Source organism: Anolis carolinensis, chromosome 2 (genome assembly GCF_035594765.1).
Source record: "Anolis carolinensis isolate JA03-04 chromosome 2, rAnoCar3.1.pri, whole genome shotgun sequence".
Lineage (NCBI taxonomy): Eukaryota > Metazoa > Chordata > Lepidosauria > Squamata > Dactyloidae > Anolis > Anolis carolinensis.
Window position 1 is genome coordinate 260,425,987 of NC_085842.1, and position 15,581 is coordinate 260,441,567.

General features: G+C 40.0%; 1 protein-coding gene across 1 annotated transcript in view; it reads left to right on the forward strand.

The window, feature by feature from the left end:
• aldh7a1 (aldehyde dehydrogenase 7 family member A1) overlaps positions 1-1,756 on the forward strand; it is a 34,509-nt gene extending 32,753 nt beyond the window's left edge. Inside the window, exon 18 of the mRNA XM_003223020.4 lies at positions 1,314-1,756. Within this exon, the coding sequence (XP_003223068.2) occupies positions 1,314-1,368 (55 nt within the window). The 3' untranslated portion in view covers positions 1,369-1,756. The remainder of the gene's footprint in view (positions 1-1,313) is intronic.
• Positions 1,757-15,581: the final 13,825 nt, after the last annotated feature.

Genomic DNA, 15,581 nt, shown 5'->3' on the forward strand with positions numbered 1-15,581 from the left:
AGCCAGGATGGCTGGCCACTTGAGATGGCACTGGTGCTATCCACACTCCACTCACCCCCTGAATTATCCATGGGTAGTATCAAAATCCATAATTTTGACCCTAAAACCTGCCCTTGACTTATACATGAGATTGACTTGTACATGAGTATATATGGTATCTTCCTAAAGTGTGTTCCTTTAATGCCTTTGTTGGATTATTCAGAGCCATCTCCAGCGTGCTGGTTTCTGCCTAGCATGTTTCCAAGCCTTTTTTCCATGCCAGCCTTAGATCAAATGAACATTGGCATTGTTAAATTTTATTTTAAATCAAATACAATTCAAAGCACGATGTTTCAGGAGGCTGCACGTTCTCTAACTACATATAGGATCCTTTTCTGGCTCCTCACTCCCCATTTCTGGAGCCCTTTGCTCTCCTGCTCAAGCGCTTGCCAAAGCCGTGACCCCTTCTCTCAAGGTCATGTCTTGCAACGTTCAATAGAAAATCACTCAGCAGGACCTATGGACTCTCTTGGATATAAAACTTAATCACTTATTAGAGAGACAGGCCTTCATTCCTGAGTAAAAGAACTGTAAAGGCTATAGTCATGTAGCCATGGTAACAGGCTCTTTTGTATGCTCAGCATACGTGAGCTTGAGCAAAGTTCTGGTTTCCATGTGGATTTCTGCACATGTGCTTAGCCTCCAGTGGGCAGTGTATGGCTTATGCAACTCATGGTTTTTGGCCCCTGGAACCCCTGCCACTACTTCAAAGCCCTTTGGCCCCCAATCTTTTTTTTTGAAGGGCATGATTTTCATATTTATTTTCTACTCAAAAACTGCATGGAGAACTCCCATAACGTGCAAAACGCTTCAGTCTCATACAGAAAATAACTGAGAAGTCCCACTTTTCATTAAGAGTGCTCTGTAGGAATTGATGTGGTCACTATTTGGGGAATGTACAGGATGAAAAATAGAAATATTTGGATGTACCTTCAGGGTCCATCAGTGGCGAAGGGTATATTGGCTCATGGTTATCATGCAGTTGTCTGTACCTTGCTTAAATTTTTACTTTCCATTGATCCTGTCTGGTCTGGATCTATCAAAATAAAATATAGCAATCTGGATTTCTGCGAATGCAGAAATACCTTTGGTCAAAACTTGCATGTCTGTCTATGGCTTTCCTTGGGGTTGGGACGGCCTTATCTCTGTGTACCCATTTTTAGGCTTGGTTGGCCAATGTGGGGACAGCATACAGAACTAAGGCTGCCTTTGATCCAATCCAGAAGGGTGCTTTCGATGACTTGCTTATCTATTCTTTTCTGTTTATATTTCAGCACAATCAATTACAGCAAGGATTTGCCTCTTGCTCAAGGAATCAAGTTCCAGTAAATGCCTTTTGACTATATTGCCTTAGTTGAACTTGGTGTCTTTATGAACCAAAGACCTGTTTGATTTGAACCAGGAGACTTAGTACGTGAAAAAAAATCCAACATTGAAGATCATTGTAATTGCTGCCATGTTTACTTCCAAGAAAAATACAATTATGGTGAATTTTGTTATCATTTCTGTAATATGTCCGCAACTCTTGTACTCAAGAGTTAAAGTCAAGAATCCAGTGAGGAAGAGGGCTTTTTAAATATCTAGCTGAGTCTTAGATTATGACTGATGAAATACTGAAATGCTTCTTGTATCTGCTGCATTGGCAGCACGTTGGTGCCAAATGCATTTGGAAATAATTAAGACATAGTGGCAATGCAGAAATAAAACTTCAAAATTATGATGTGTCTGGATTTGTTTTTTACTTTGTAATATTTGGATTTCTTAAATAAAATACTTTCTTGTTTGGCCAAGTTTTCTGGGGGTTAAGTAGGATATACCCATATTTCTTCCATTGTAAGACGCCATCACTTCTAAGATGCACCCCATTTTAGATATGTTTATATAGGGAAAAAGTGTGTCTTAAAATGGACAAAATACAGTATATTATCAGAGCATGTTACTCTAGAAGTTGAAGCTTTCCTCCCTCCAGCTTTTAGTATATTGAGCTGGAGTAGAGCTATATGTGTTGTGTACATAAAATAAAACAACAAGAATAAATTCTGCTTTAGGGATAAGCTGAAAATCAATGCAATTTTGAATTTATTCATGTTACTCAAAGATCTGTTGAGTTCTTTAGTTTTTGACAGTCCTTCAGAATTTTTACTCCCTTTCACTTAGATACTAATATTGAAGCACTGTATGTGGAGAGTTGTATGATACTGTAGGAAGCATCCAAAAAGCATTTGTGAGCGCCATGGGAGTTGTGGAACCAGTTTCAAGAAAGCTGCTTGATCCAGCTGGGCAAAACTTTTCTTGTTTTTTCAACATTCTTGTGTTTTCCTTCAGTACATGTTGGTGCGAGTAAAGATCAGGGAAAGCTATTAAGAGTGGGGGCCAATCATGCCTAGCACTTTTGACTATGGCAAAATCTGGTCATGATTTTTAATTCAAGTCAGTCCAATTTCTGATCCTTCCTCAGACATTTGCCATACTCTGTGTACCAATTTATGTCTATGTGAAATGGCTGATCATAGAGTACGTACAGTCTTTGGATCAAGATTCAGTAAGGATTAAGAGAGAAGTGGTGGTTATTTTCAAACACGTCACACCTATCAACAGTGACAAAATACGTCAGCAGCGGACATGAAATGCAAATGGTATTGAAGGTCCCTGATGTTTCTATAAAGATGTCAGTGTGCTAGACTAGCAATTTATATTTATAGAAATTATTCATAGTTTTCTGAGGAGGAATATTTTCATTTTAGTGGAAAGTCACACTCTTAAATATCTGTTTAAAACTCGAATGAACAAAATCACATTTACTGATTAAATTCTACTTCAGCTATTTTCTTTTCATGAAGGTGGTAGAGGAGGTGGTGGTTAAAGGATAGTGACTTTAATATCAGCCATGAAGTGTCCCTCAGGGAGTGAAATGTTCTTTTGATAGCTTTTTAAAAGGCCTTTTGGTTTTTAATGCCCATTGCTTGTTTTGCATAGAAATAGACTTGTGATGGATAGCCGGCGATGGCAATGACCCCATGGTGGAAATAATGATGAGGTGAACAAGTTCAAATAAACTGTTTCCATCCAATCTTTTTTTCTGAATGTGCATAGAGGTGCAGTAGGCATCTAGGTTTCTTGCAGGGTCTAGTCCAAGAGCAGGGATCTGTTGGTCATACTGTTGGTAGGATTTAGGATAGTAATCCAGAACATCTGGAAGAGCAAGGATTCTTTACCCTTTGGTTTCATTCCTGGGGGAGTAATATGCCTGCCTATTGATTTATTTCTGAAACATCACTCCTTAAGAAATATATGTATGCCACAGTACTTTGAACTTCATGTACATTGCAGTAATGTGACTGTACCTAATAACTTCTCCATTTGAGACATTCTGTAATATCCAGCTCTCAGGCCACTTACTTCCGCCGTACTCTTAAAGCTAAAATGTCTAATTTTATGAAGCCAAGAAGCAAGAATGGCAAGAGTTCCTTTCTATGAAACTGTTCCAGATGATTGTAACCAAGCAACATTTTTCAGCAACAAGTAGGGACATTTAGGCAGATCAGTTTAGCCCTCTACCCTATTTCCTATCTTTATTCCTTGTGAATAGGAGATTATGCTAGCCTCACCTGTTCTGCCCCTGCTTTGCTCAATTGAAAAGCAATGGGTTATTAGAGAAGAATGTTCCCCAAGCTGTGGAAAACTATGTGACCTGTGAATCCGATTCCCTGACAGTCTGTCTCGAATTGGAGATAGATAGAGCCATTTCAGAGCCATGGAGAAGATCAGAGGTAATTAATAAGCAAATGTAAGAGAACCTAAACAGGACTTCTACATCAAGTCTATGTCACATTTGTGTGTGTTCATTGATCAAGCAAGAGGTTACAAGCAAGATGGGTTCATAAGTATAAAAACAGGGAGATGGAAGTGGAGGCTGGGTGGAGACTGGATATTAAAAGTTGTAGTTTACATGTTGTCTTGAAATGTAGAAGAGGAGGACTCTACAGCTTAAAAAAAAGTATTACCACAATGTGGATATTGGATTTTGTTGTTATACCGCATATGGCTCCCTTGATTTTTGTCTAATGTGGATAACATGGGATTCTAGTGTACGTCTGAAACACCAGGGAAGATACGTTCCTGCCTTCCTGTTTGTGCTCAAAGTTGCTTCACTTGAGTCCATTGGTGGAAGGTGAAGCTATTTTTGTTGCCTTCATTTTTACAGTGCCCCCAAGTCACATTAAGTAGTATAGCTGTAATTCCATCCAGGGGGATATCTGATCTTTCAGGGTGAAGGACCAATGTTTTTACCAGACAGCTGAAAAGGTATGCAGTCTAAGTTAGTTTTTTATCTGATTGTCTGTCTGTAGCTCTATATCTGGGTGTATCTGGACTGCACAGTTAGAAGAGTTTGGTATTAGTTTAACTGTCAAGATGCTGCATCATAGAACCCTGTCCATCCTATGGATCTGTAGTTTGATGGTGGCTCAGAGTTCTTTGTTACAAAGCTCTATTGTTCCATTTCTCTTACACATCCCAAGATCCCATAGCATGGATCCATAAGTATACACATAAGATTGGATTGCAGTAACTAGTGTAGATTGTATGTCTACTCAGATGTATCTTTCAACTGCCATTAACTTCAATCCGTTAATAGTTGGGGATGATGGGTACTGTAAACTGTCATTTAGATGGGCTTTGGCTGGGAATTATGTGTGTGTTTCAGCTCTCTGTGCAGGCTGGGTGACAAGTCCCATAATCTTACACTGTTGTCTGTCATGACAGGCTTCTGGGCACTGAAGTTTAAATCATCAAGAGAGTTAATGTTTCCCACAATGTTTTATAATGTTGAGTACTATTTCCTGGCTTTCTCATGCATCCCAGTGGGAAAAGCCATTTCAAACCAACCCATGTGACCGTTAGTAAACAATGTTGGGATGGATGCCAGTGTTGCAGATAAGCTTTTCAGAGTAGCAGTATTTATGAGAAGCTAATAAAACAAAGGACAAGTTTAGAGATACTGTAAACAAGTTGATGTTCCTTAATTTCTAGTTTAATTATCAGGCTATTGAGTAGATTATAAACATGCAGTAGCTGCTAGTTGATTATTGTTCCCTGAGGACCCCTGTTTGAGTAGTTGTAAAATATGTCCTAGAGCTGCTACTGTATTATGTGTTGTGAAAAGCTGCTTACAGTTTAATACAGCTGTTGTTTGTAGCTTCTGCTGTTGCATACACTTAATTACCATTGAATGTGAAACATCAGTGAATCCTGAGTGTTAAATTACACGGATGATCAATAATTCATTTGCTAGCGGTGTATTGTTTTACTACAGAGTGACCTTGCAAGAATGTAAAGGCTGAAAATGAATGTACTCTTTTTCACAGTGGCTTTAGAGTTCAGTCAGTGGCAACAGACTAATGTTAGATTTTCTTGCTCAGTTATGTGCCAACATCTTGTACAAAATAATCATGTGACCAAAAAACATTGTTAATGGTGAGTTTAAATTAAGCCACTTCACTCATGGAACTGTTTTCTTATTCTCACTGACACCAATCTGTCAGGAGATGCGATCAGGTGAAGAAATATGTGTTGCATATGGATATTGCTTTCATGTCAGAATATGAAACATTCAACATCATATGCGACCAATATGCTCATGATTGAACTTCCCTAGAAAAGGAATTCCAAAGTCTCAGAGCAGCCACCGAAAAGGCTTTCTCTTGTGTCTTCAGTAGTTACATTTAGGAGTGCAATGGGATGGAGCAAAAATCTTCTCTGAGACTTGGACAGGCTCTAACAGAGAAATATGCGCGTTCAATTGTGTGGACCTAGCTGTGTATAGTATTCTGTAGATCATGACCAGCACTTTGAATTGTGCCCAGAAGCTAGCAAAGCTTTTCAGGAAAGGATTTATATGCCTGCACATGTCTGCTATTCCTTTCCCACCAATCTCAAACAACTTGGACACAAAAGCTCATGCTAAATAACACCATAACTAATGAAAACACCTAGGACAAACACTTGAAACAGTAACATACATTGTGCAAGCCTCAACAAAACAAAACAGAAATTCCACATCAAACACTATAAGAGAACAAAACAGAAATTTCATATACAATACAAGTCACAAACCAGTAATTAATGCATAGTCAAACAAATGAAAGCAACTACTTGAAAGGAATACTACAAATATCAACACTATGTAGCCAATTAATAATTGTACACAGTCTTATAGGTTCAGGCAGAAACAGAGTACCAATTATTAATAACACAAGACTAAAATTGCCTAGTGAATTACTAACAAACTAAGAACAGTAAGGTCAAGTCTGTCTTAATACAGTCTATGATATTAGTCCAAATTCCAGCAAATGCTCAGTTTACAAGTCACCTATTACTTTCCAACAAGCTTAGGCATGGGCAAACTTCAGCCCTCCAGGTGTTTTTGATTTCTGGAGTGGCAAAGTTTGCCCATTCCTAGTCTACCTCCTTCTTACTCCTGATACATTTAGGGAGGGAAAGTCTATAATGTGTATAGCTATATTTAGATGGTCACTGCATGTTCAGGATGCCAGACTAGAAAGGTCTTTGCTCCGATCTAGCAGGATTCTAAGGAAGCATGTTATCCTTGTGTACGCTGCCTGTATGACTTGGAACTTGGTGCAATCCTATTACTAAATCGCAGGAAGAAAAACTGCACAGAAAACAAGTCTGCAAATACCATCTTAGTATGGGAGTGACTTTCATTTTCAATACGATTACAATTGTCTGTTTACAGGGGAAGTGGAAATGGAATGGAAACCGATTCTTCCAGAATCTTCTGTATTGTTAAATGGTCTGAATAGTGTCTCCAGAGACTGTTGCTCTAAATTACTTTCTGATAAGATTGTATTATATCCCTATGTGAAAACATGGAGCAAAACTGGTTTTCTTCTCCTCCGATATAAAAACCTTCAGGGCTCATTGTTACAATGCTTTTGTATGTGGCAATCACATGAGTGATCTCAAAATAAACCATCTGTGCTAACAACACAACCACTTCAATGTATTGTGACTACTTTTAAAAAATCAATTCAAGCGGCCTTAGTACTCTAGCACACTACTGTGCAGTGTATGAGCCCTCAAACTGCCTGTTGATTTTTGGCAACCCCATGAATTTCATAGGGTTTTCTTAGGGAGGGACTATTCAGAGATGGTTTGGCATTACCTTCTTTAGAAATACAGCATTCACTTATCCAACATTCTGGATTATCCAACGCAGTCTGCCTCCCGCCCGGATCCACAACTGTTTCTCTAGGCAGCAAGGACTTAACTTTTTATGGATTTAATTTCCTACAGTGTTGTTACTGTAAGTTCATTTTATGCAATTCTATCTTTATTTGTAGTCAATTTGTTAGTAGTCAATGCTTTCAATACATTGAGATGTTTTGGTTCTAAACTCGTAAATACACTAATTACTAAATAACATTACCATGTATTGAATTGCTTTTTCTGACAATTTGTTGTAAAACATGATGTTTTGGTACTTACGGTACTTTATAAAATCATAACATAATTTGACATTTAATAGGCTTTTCCTTAATCCCTCCTTATTATTCAACATTTTTGCTTATCCAACGTCCTGCTGGCCTATTTATGTTTGATAAGTGAGACTACTGTATTGCCTACTATTCCCCAAAACATCTCAGATTACCCCAGTACAGTACCTATCACAAAACTGCCAAGTTAAATTTTCTCAGCAAATGTCAATTTGGTTTAATTTGCACAGTATTGGTAATATAGGTTGAGCATCCCTTATCTGGAATGCCGAAATCTGAAATATTCCCGGATCCAAAATTGTCCATATGAGTGACAGTGATAGTGTCAGTTTTGCATTGTGGTGGTTCAGTGTAGACTTTGAAACACCAAACAATGTAGACATAGATTTTGTTTAGTAAACAAAATTATTAAAATATTGTGTACAAAATTATCTTCAAACTATGTGTCTATGGTATATAGGAAACAAAATAATTTGATGTTTAGAATTAGGTTCCATCTCTTATATAAAACATATATACAGTACATACATACCCTGTTTCTCCAAAAATAAGACAGGGTCTTATATTAAGTTTTGCTCCGAAAGATGTGTTCGGGCTTGTTTTCAGGGGCAGCCTTATTTTTCTAAATTGACTTTTTAAATGGACTATATCTAGGGCTTAGGAGCCCCCAGTGATGACCGTCACCCCGGCTTTCAAATTGATTTGAAAAACACAGCGGAGAGTTCCGTAGATCGCTCACCAAAGGAACGGAACGGGACCGCAGCAGACTATTATTAAAAAGACTTTTTTCTTCATTTTCCCCTTCCCTGAACTATGTAACAAATCCCCCCAATAAAAGTAGCATTTATTTTAACAGTAACCCTCTCTATCTGGTTATTTTGTATCTTTTCTCTGACTCCTTCCTTTGCATGCAATCTCTCTCTCTCCCTCCCGTCCCTTTAACTCCGGATGAGGTTTCTCAGCCATAGATTAATATGGCGGTCGATACAAATTGGCTCATATCTCTATCAAAATTACCCCTAGAACGCTCCTCTTTTAGTCCTAACCCTTTCTAAGGCTTCTGACTCGAAGACAACCAGCAGAACCGGAATCGGTCCAGTTTTCGGCACCTCAACAGCTGACTGTCAAACGGGACCGACGGCTCCTTTCAAGCTAAACTGCTGCCTTATCCCGGACTTTCCTCTCCCCGCGGAAGGGGTTTAAGAGATCCCTAGCCCCTTTCTGTGAACTAGGGATGGGGGATCGCTCTCTCTCGCTGGGGAAACATAGTTCTCCAAGTACCCTTACCCTCTCTGCAGCTGCCAGGGGGTGCCCGGACGGATGCCCTCCACGTTTCATACTTTTCATGATTTTATGAAGGAGAAGAACACTCTTCCCCAGACCTACCCCTGGACTTATGAAATCCTATACTTCCAAAGACTGCAACCCACATGTGCCTCTTCCCCATGCCACCTCTACGAATTCCTCCCATCACAGATGAACTCTTTTTCCTCATGTATTTGTGAATTCTCATATTCTATGTACTTGGATACTCTCATGACTCACTGTTGTATGAATTTCTAATCGTTGGGCTAACTTCATGGATTGTGAAATTATGCTGCTAGAACTCCACTCTTATGAATTTCCATATCGGGTTCCCCAGATGTTGTGGACTTCGTCCTTATCAAATGTTTTCTATTGCTTATATCATTCATGATCCCCCTTTATGCAATGTCACCCACCTTTATGGATTCTCCTTTATTTCCTTGAAATCTATCTATCTGCCTATATGTATTTGTACTCTTTGGGATCCCCGGAAAATATGTATTCTTCCCAGCAGGGTTTATGTTCCAACTTTATTTTAATTTTCATTCTATCCCATATAATTGCCAAATCATGAAATCAAATGGGAAATATTATGACCCCAACATGAACTCTAGCCCTATGACCCAGACCTCCCTTCCCAAAAACCAAAGGATAATCTGCCACAGTTTAATCCAATCTCATTCCGATCGCATGGACAATATAGGGCGAGTCACCCAAATTCCTAAAGGTGACTCACCCCCAGGGCAAACATTGTCATATCCCAGGCCAGGACGCCGCAGGAAGGCACCCTGTGGGGCCGTCAATGACGGCTTATCACCACCCATCACCACTTCCCGTCTGACACCCCAAGGCATATCTAAAATCTGAGAACGTGACAGGACCCCGGACACCCTTGATGGGTGCCATTAATTCCTTTAGAAATCGGCCGGGTCAGGATTAATCCATCCGGTCACTTCATTGTTTCAATAGCTCCCGCCTCCTCCTCTCTGATTGGCCCGAGGGGGGACAAAAAGCGGCTCCCCATTGGGCCAGCAGAGCAAGGCGGGAAACGAAAGCCCGCCTCGTTCAACCTCTCAGCCTATCCGCGATCAGATGGGCGGGGGAGCGGGGCAGGAAATTCAAAGGGCTGTCAGACCGAAACATTGTATAAATATGGCTTTATTTGAAACATATGTTACGCTAGTAGATTGAATGATCGCTATTAGCGTCCTTTTCAGCTGAATTGCTCAATAAAAACTCCTTGGCGGATTTTCCTTCAACTTGGCGGACCTTCTTCATTTCAGGCTTCAGGTTGTATTGCGGCTTATATTCTTCTTTTGGCTTCGCCAAGGTCCGTTCCCTCAGGACCGGATCGGCTCTCTCCTTAAGGGGCCCGATCCCCCAGAAACGCGGTCGACAACACCAGTGGCTCAGCATGTTAAAGTGCTGAGGTGCTGAACTTGCAAACCGAAAGGTTGCAGGTTCGAATCCGGGGAGCGGAGTGAGCACCCGCTGTTAGCCCCAGCTTCTGCCAACCTGGCAGTTCGAAAACATGCAAATGTGAGTAGATCAATAGGTACCGCTCTGGCGGGAAGGTAATGCTGGCCACATGACCTTGGAGGTGTCTGTGGACAACACCAGCTCTTTGGCTTAGAAATGGAGATGAGCACCAACCCCCAGAGTCGGACACGACTGAACTTAATGTCAGGGGAAAACCTTTACCTTTACCTTTATATCTAGGGCTTATTTTTGAAATAGAGCTTATATTTCGAGCATATCCTCAGAAATGCTGAAAAATCATGATAGGTCTTATTTTCAGGGTAGGTCTTACTATGGAGGAAAAGGGGTATATGCTGGTGTCTCACTAAACTACAACTTTCAGACTCCTGTAGTATTGACCCATAGCAGTTAAGGTGGTGTTAAACTGTATAAATTCTGCAGTGTAGGTGCATCCCTAGGGCAGCTCCTCTTCAAGGGTTCCCTTGATATGTGGCTTGGAGAATGGACATGAAAGGCAGGACTGTTTGATGGCAATTCTAGCTGTGGAATACAGAGCTAGAACTGCCTTCAAAGACATCTTTCTTTTAGGAGGGTTTGCAAGCATGTTGCAAAACATGTTGCCCAGATCACAATCTTTTGAAGTCATGCTAACACTTTCCTATTTTCCTAGTATTTAAAATATTTTCATTCAGTTTTGAGGTGTGACTTTAGCATCTGTAACCAGCAGTGTTTTTAAAAATCTACATTATATTTGGTGCTGTATTAGCATGTGTTAGGTTTTTTTGCATTTTTACTGTGCTAATTTTATTATGTTTTATACTGTATGTGTGGTATGTGTGCTTTCCTTTGAAGCAGCGGCCCTATCTACACTGCCATATAATGCAGTTTCATAATGCAGTTTAACTGCATTGAGTTACATCAGATGGCAGCATAGACTCATATAATTCAGTTCAATGCAGTTATATTGCATTATGAAACTGCATTATATGGCAGTGTAGATGGAGCCCCGGGGAATGTGTCCTACCCCCAGTGGGTTTCTATAGCCAAGCAGGGATTTCTGGTCTTACATCTGAGGGTAAAGGTAAAGGTTTTCCCCTGACATAAAGTCTAGTCATGTCTGACTCTGGGGATTGGTGCTCATCTCCATTTCTAAGCCTAAGAGCTGGCATTGTCCGTAGACCAGCATGACTGCATGGAATGCCATTACCTTTCCGCCAAAGCATTACCTGTTGACCTACTCACATTTGCATGTTTTTGAACTGCTAGGTTGGCAGAAGCTGGGGCTAACAGCAGGAGCTCACCCTGCTCCCTGGATTCTAACTGCTGACCTTTCAGTCAGCAAGTTCAGCAGCTCAGCGGTTTAACCCACTGCACCACTGCTCCCTTACGTCTGAACCTCTGACCATATTGATGTGATTCTTAGTAAACTACATTTTTATGATCCAATGTAAATTAATAAAGGTGAATCCATTCTGGTACATAGAAATGTGTGTTAGAAAGAAGCAGCGAAAGAAATATTATAAATACGTTCTTTCAGTAAGTTGCCTTTGTGCTAGAAAAACTGATACCATGATAAACATTTTAATCTGTAGAAGAATATATGTTTGTTTGGTTTTCTTAAAATCTTACACCATTCAGACGCTTCTGCTCCAGAATAAAGTAAAAAAGACTACAACAGTACTATACTATTACATATTCTGCCTCCTTTGTATATGTTACTGTTCAATAGAACTAAATCAGTTACATAAATATAGCCTTTCCCAAACTAGTCCTTCAGGTAAATTAGACAAGTCCCATTGGCCCCAGCTAGGATAGTTAACGGCCACGTTGGCTGGGGATCATAGCGATTGCAGTCAAACACATCTAGAGGCTTCTAGGTTTGGACAAGGCTGTAGTAATATTTTATAGAGGATGTTTTTAAAGGTTAAAAGCAGTATATGGAAGGTAGACATGAAGGAAGAGGAAACTTTTGCTTGTGTGCTATGCTTGAATTTTTTGACTATTATTATTGTGTAGCCTTTAGATGTCACTGTTGGTCAGAGGGAAGAAAACTTCCTTGATCAGCTGGAAGCGTGTGCTTTTCCCAGTTCTCTCTTTTCCTTCTCCTGAGGTCGCAATAGATCGGCTTTTGCATTCATTAAGGCAGATGTGTGAAATGCAAACCTCCACTTCTTTGAGCTCCTTTACATTCCAGCACAGCTGGGGACATTGCTTTTTTTTTTAGCTGATAATTACATCTACTTCACTCAGCTTAAGTCTCAGTTGATTAATACCCTTCTACACATACACACAGCTCCAACAAGGTAGATGAAAATAGTGCTTCAGTTTAATTGCAGTGAAACAACCATATTCTACTATGAACTGTACATGGTATTATTTAACAAATCTATAGGTCTCCTTCCTCCTTCTAAAAGTGTATTTGTTCACTTCATACAATAGGTACTTTTTCCAGATTGTGCTAGTACGCCTGCATTTGCCAGGCATTTATTCATTCCAGTTCCATTGAATATGGTTAATAGTTTCTCTTAAAGATGTCCCACTTTTATAAGAAAAACCCTTAAAAGTATCCCCTACTGCTGAGACTCACAGCATAAATTAATGCAAATGATGATGATGATGATGATGATTATTACTAAATTTTAATTTGAGGATAGAGGGAGAGAACTGAAGAAGGGCGTAGAAAAGAAAAAAGTGTGTACCATGTGAGGACCATCATAAGAAAATTTAATTTTTGGAGATAAATGGAAAAAAATCAGCCTTACAGTCTAAAAAATGTGAGTAGAAAGAGATTATTTTATTTACTGTATTTATATCCTGTTACAGCTAGTTGCGCCCATACCTTGAGAAGCCAGGCTTGGCCTCAGTGGTCCATGCTCTTGTTACATCCCGAATAGACTACTGCAACGTGCTCTATATGGGGTTGCCTTTGAAGACTGTTTGGAAGCTTCAAGTGGTCCAACAGGCAGCAGCCAATTCCTGACTGGGGCAGCATACAGGAAGCATACAAGCCCCCTGTTACATCAGCTCAATTGGCTGCCAGTCTGCTACCAAGCACAATTCCAAACGGTTCTGGCCCAGCTTACCTGTCCGAACATATCTCCCTCTATAATCCATCTCGGATGTTAAGATTGTCTGGGGAGGCCCTGCTCTTGGTCCCGCAGCTGGTGGGGTCGAGGGACAGGGCTTTCTCAGTGGTGGCCCCTTGCCGTGGGAGCGAGAGAAGGGCCTCTCCAGAAGATCTTAGAGCCTGTGCAGGTTCATAGCGGAAGATGAGATCACGAAGATAGGCAGGACCCGAACCGTTTAGGGCTTTATAGGTAATGACCTGTTTTGCCTTCCTGTAAATAAGTTGGAAAAACATTGAAAATTTCTAAAACATTTTTAGTTCATTAAAAAACACACACACAACTATTTCACAACTCAAAAGTAATTAAAGACAGTTATTCCTTTGCTTTAAATACCCCACTTCCACATCAGAATAATATAAGCCATTGGTCTTTTGTCCAAATTACCTTGTGAATCAGGGCTACTCACCACTATAGAAAAGATGTAAATGTAACTAAAACCTATATTTTTCAAAGGACTGAATTTTTCTGAATTACAGTCCTCTTCCTCAGATATACTGAGTAAAATGGTAGAGGTTCAGGTTTAAAGATAGTGGACATGAATTGGGTTGAGGAGTTACAGTATCAGACATAACTTAATTATACCTTAGTTATTATGACAGTGCAGTAATCACATGCCTCTTGTTATTTATAACCAATTGCCTCCAACTTTATAATTGACTGATCTCATTCCCAGCCTGTAGTTCAGGGTGTTGTTTGGAATTCAAATACCACAGCTCTGCATTTATGTAACAATATTTCCAGTACTATGCCTTTAGTCAATAGAAAGCCTTAAGTGTTGTCTACAGTCACGGAAATGTATGGAGCCCCTGAGATGGGAGCTCACCACACTGAGGAGTGGGGTGAGCTCCCATCTGTCAGCTCCAGCTTCCCATACGGGGACATGACAGAAGCCTCCCACAGGATGGTAAAATATCCAGGTATCCCCTGGGCAATGTCCTTGCAGATGGCCAATTCTCTCACATAAAGAAGCGACTTTCTCAAGTCACTCCTGACATTAAAAAAAAAACCCAAAATGTATAATGCGTGAAACAGAGTCAGTGTAGTGTTGTGTCCCATGATAGATTGTGGCTACATTTTTCAGTTGGGCATACACTATCACTATCCCTAAGATTTGCTGTATCAACCAATCACTCTTTTAGACCAAGCACTATGAGTAGTTACATTGACATTTTATTTGTAGGCCAAAGTCTTTGAATATATGTGTTTTAATTGTTTTATGTTTTTGTCTATTTTACCTGTATTGTACTCTGCCTTGAGAAAATGTGGTTAATACCCTGCTTCCCCAAAAATAAGACAGCCCCAGAAAATAAGACCTAGTAGAGGTTTTGCTGAATTGCTAAATATAAGGCCTCCCCTGAAAGTAAGACCTAGCAAAGTTTTTGTTTGGAAGCATGCCTGCTGAACAGAACACCAGAACATGCAGGATCGGTAAATGTACATATTATAGATGGTTGTACAGTAAAATAATGGTAGTAACAAGAAATTCCTGGTAAAATTCACAGTTTGTCTGGTCATGCTGGTTTGTGATGACAACTACTGTACAGTATATAATAAAGGTTCATTTTTTTGGTTCAACTATAAATGTGAATTCTAAGACTTAGTGCATCTTTGGGAGCAAAAATTAATATAAGACACTGTCTTATTTTTGGGGAAACAGGGTAGTAGTAGAAGTAATAGTAAAATAATAATAGTAATAAAGAGTCAATGAGGTGCCAGCTTAGAATGATAGAATCCTAGAATTGTGGAATTTTTTTTTTTGTGTCAGGAGCAACCGGAGTTGCTTCTGGAGTGAGAGAATTGGCCGTCTGCAAGGACGTTGCCCAGGGGACGCCCGGATGTTTTGATGTTTTACCATCCTTGTGGGAGGCTTCTCTCATGTCCCCGCATGAGAATTGTGGAATCAGAGAGGACTATAATCCTTGCCATGAAAGAACATCCAAGTGGGGCCCTTCTGAAAGATACTCACCAAAATTCTGTTCAACAACTTCTAGAGATAGCGATCTACCGCCTTCTGAAGCGGTCCATTCCACTGCCAAACAGTTCATACAGTAAATAATTTCTTCCTAAAGTTTTTACTGGAGTTTAGGTGTTTAGGTGTTCTGTCACGCGCTGG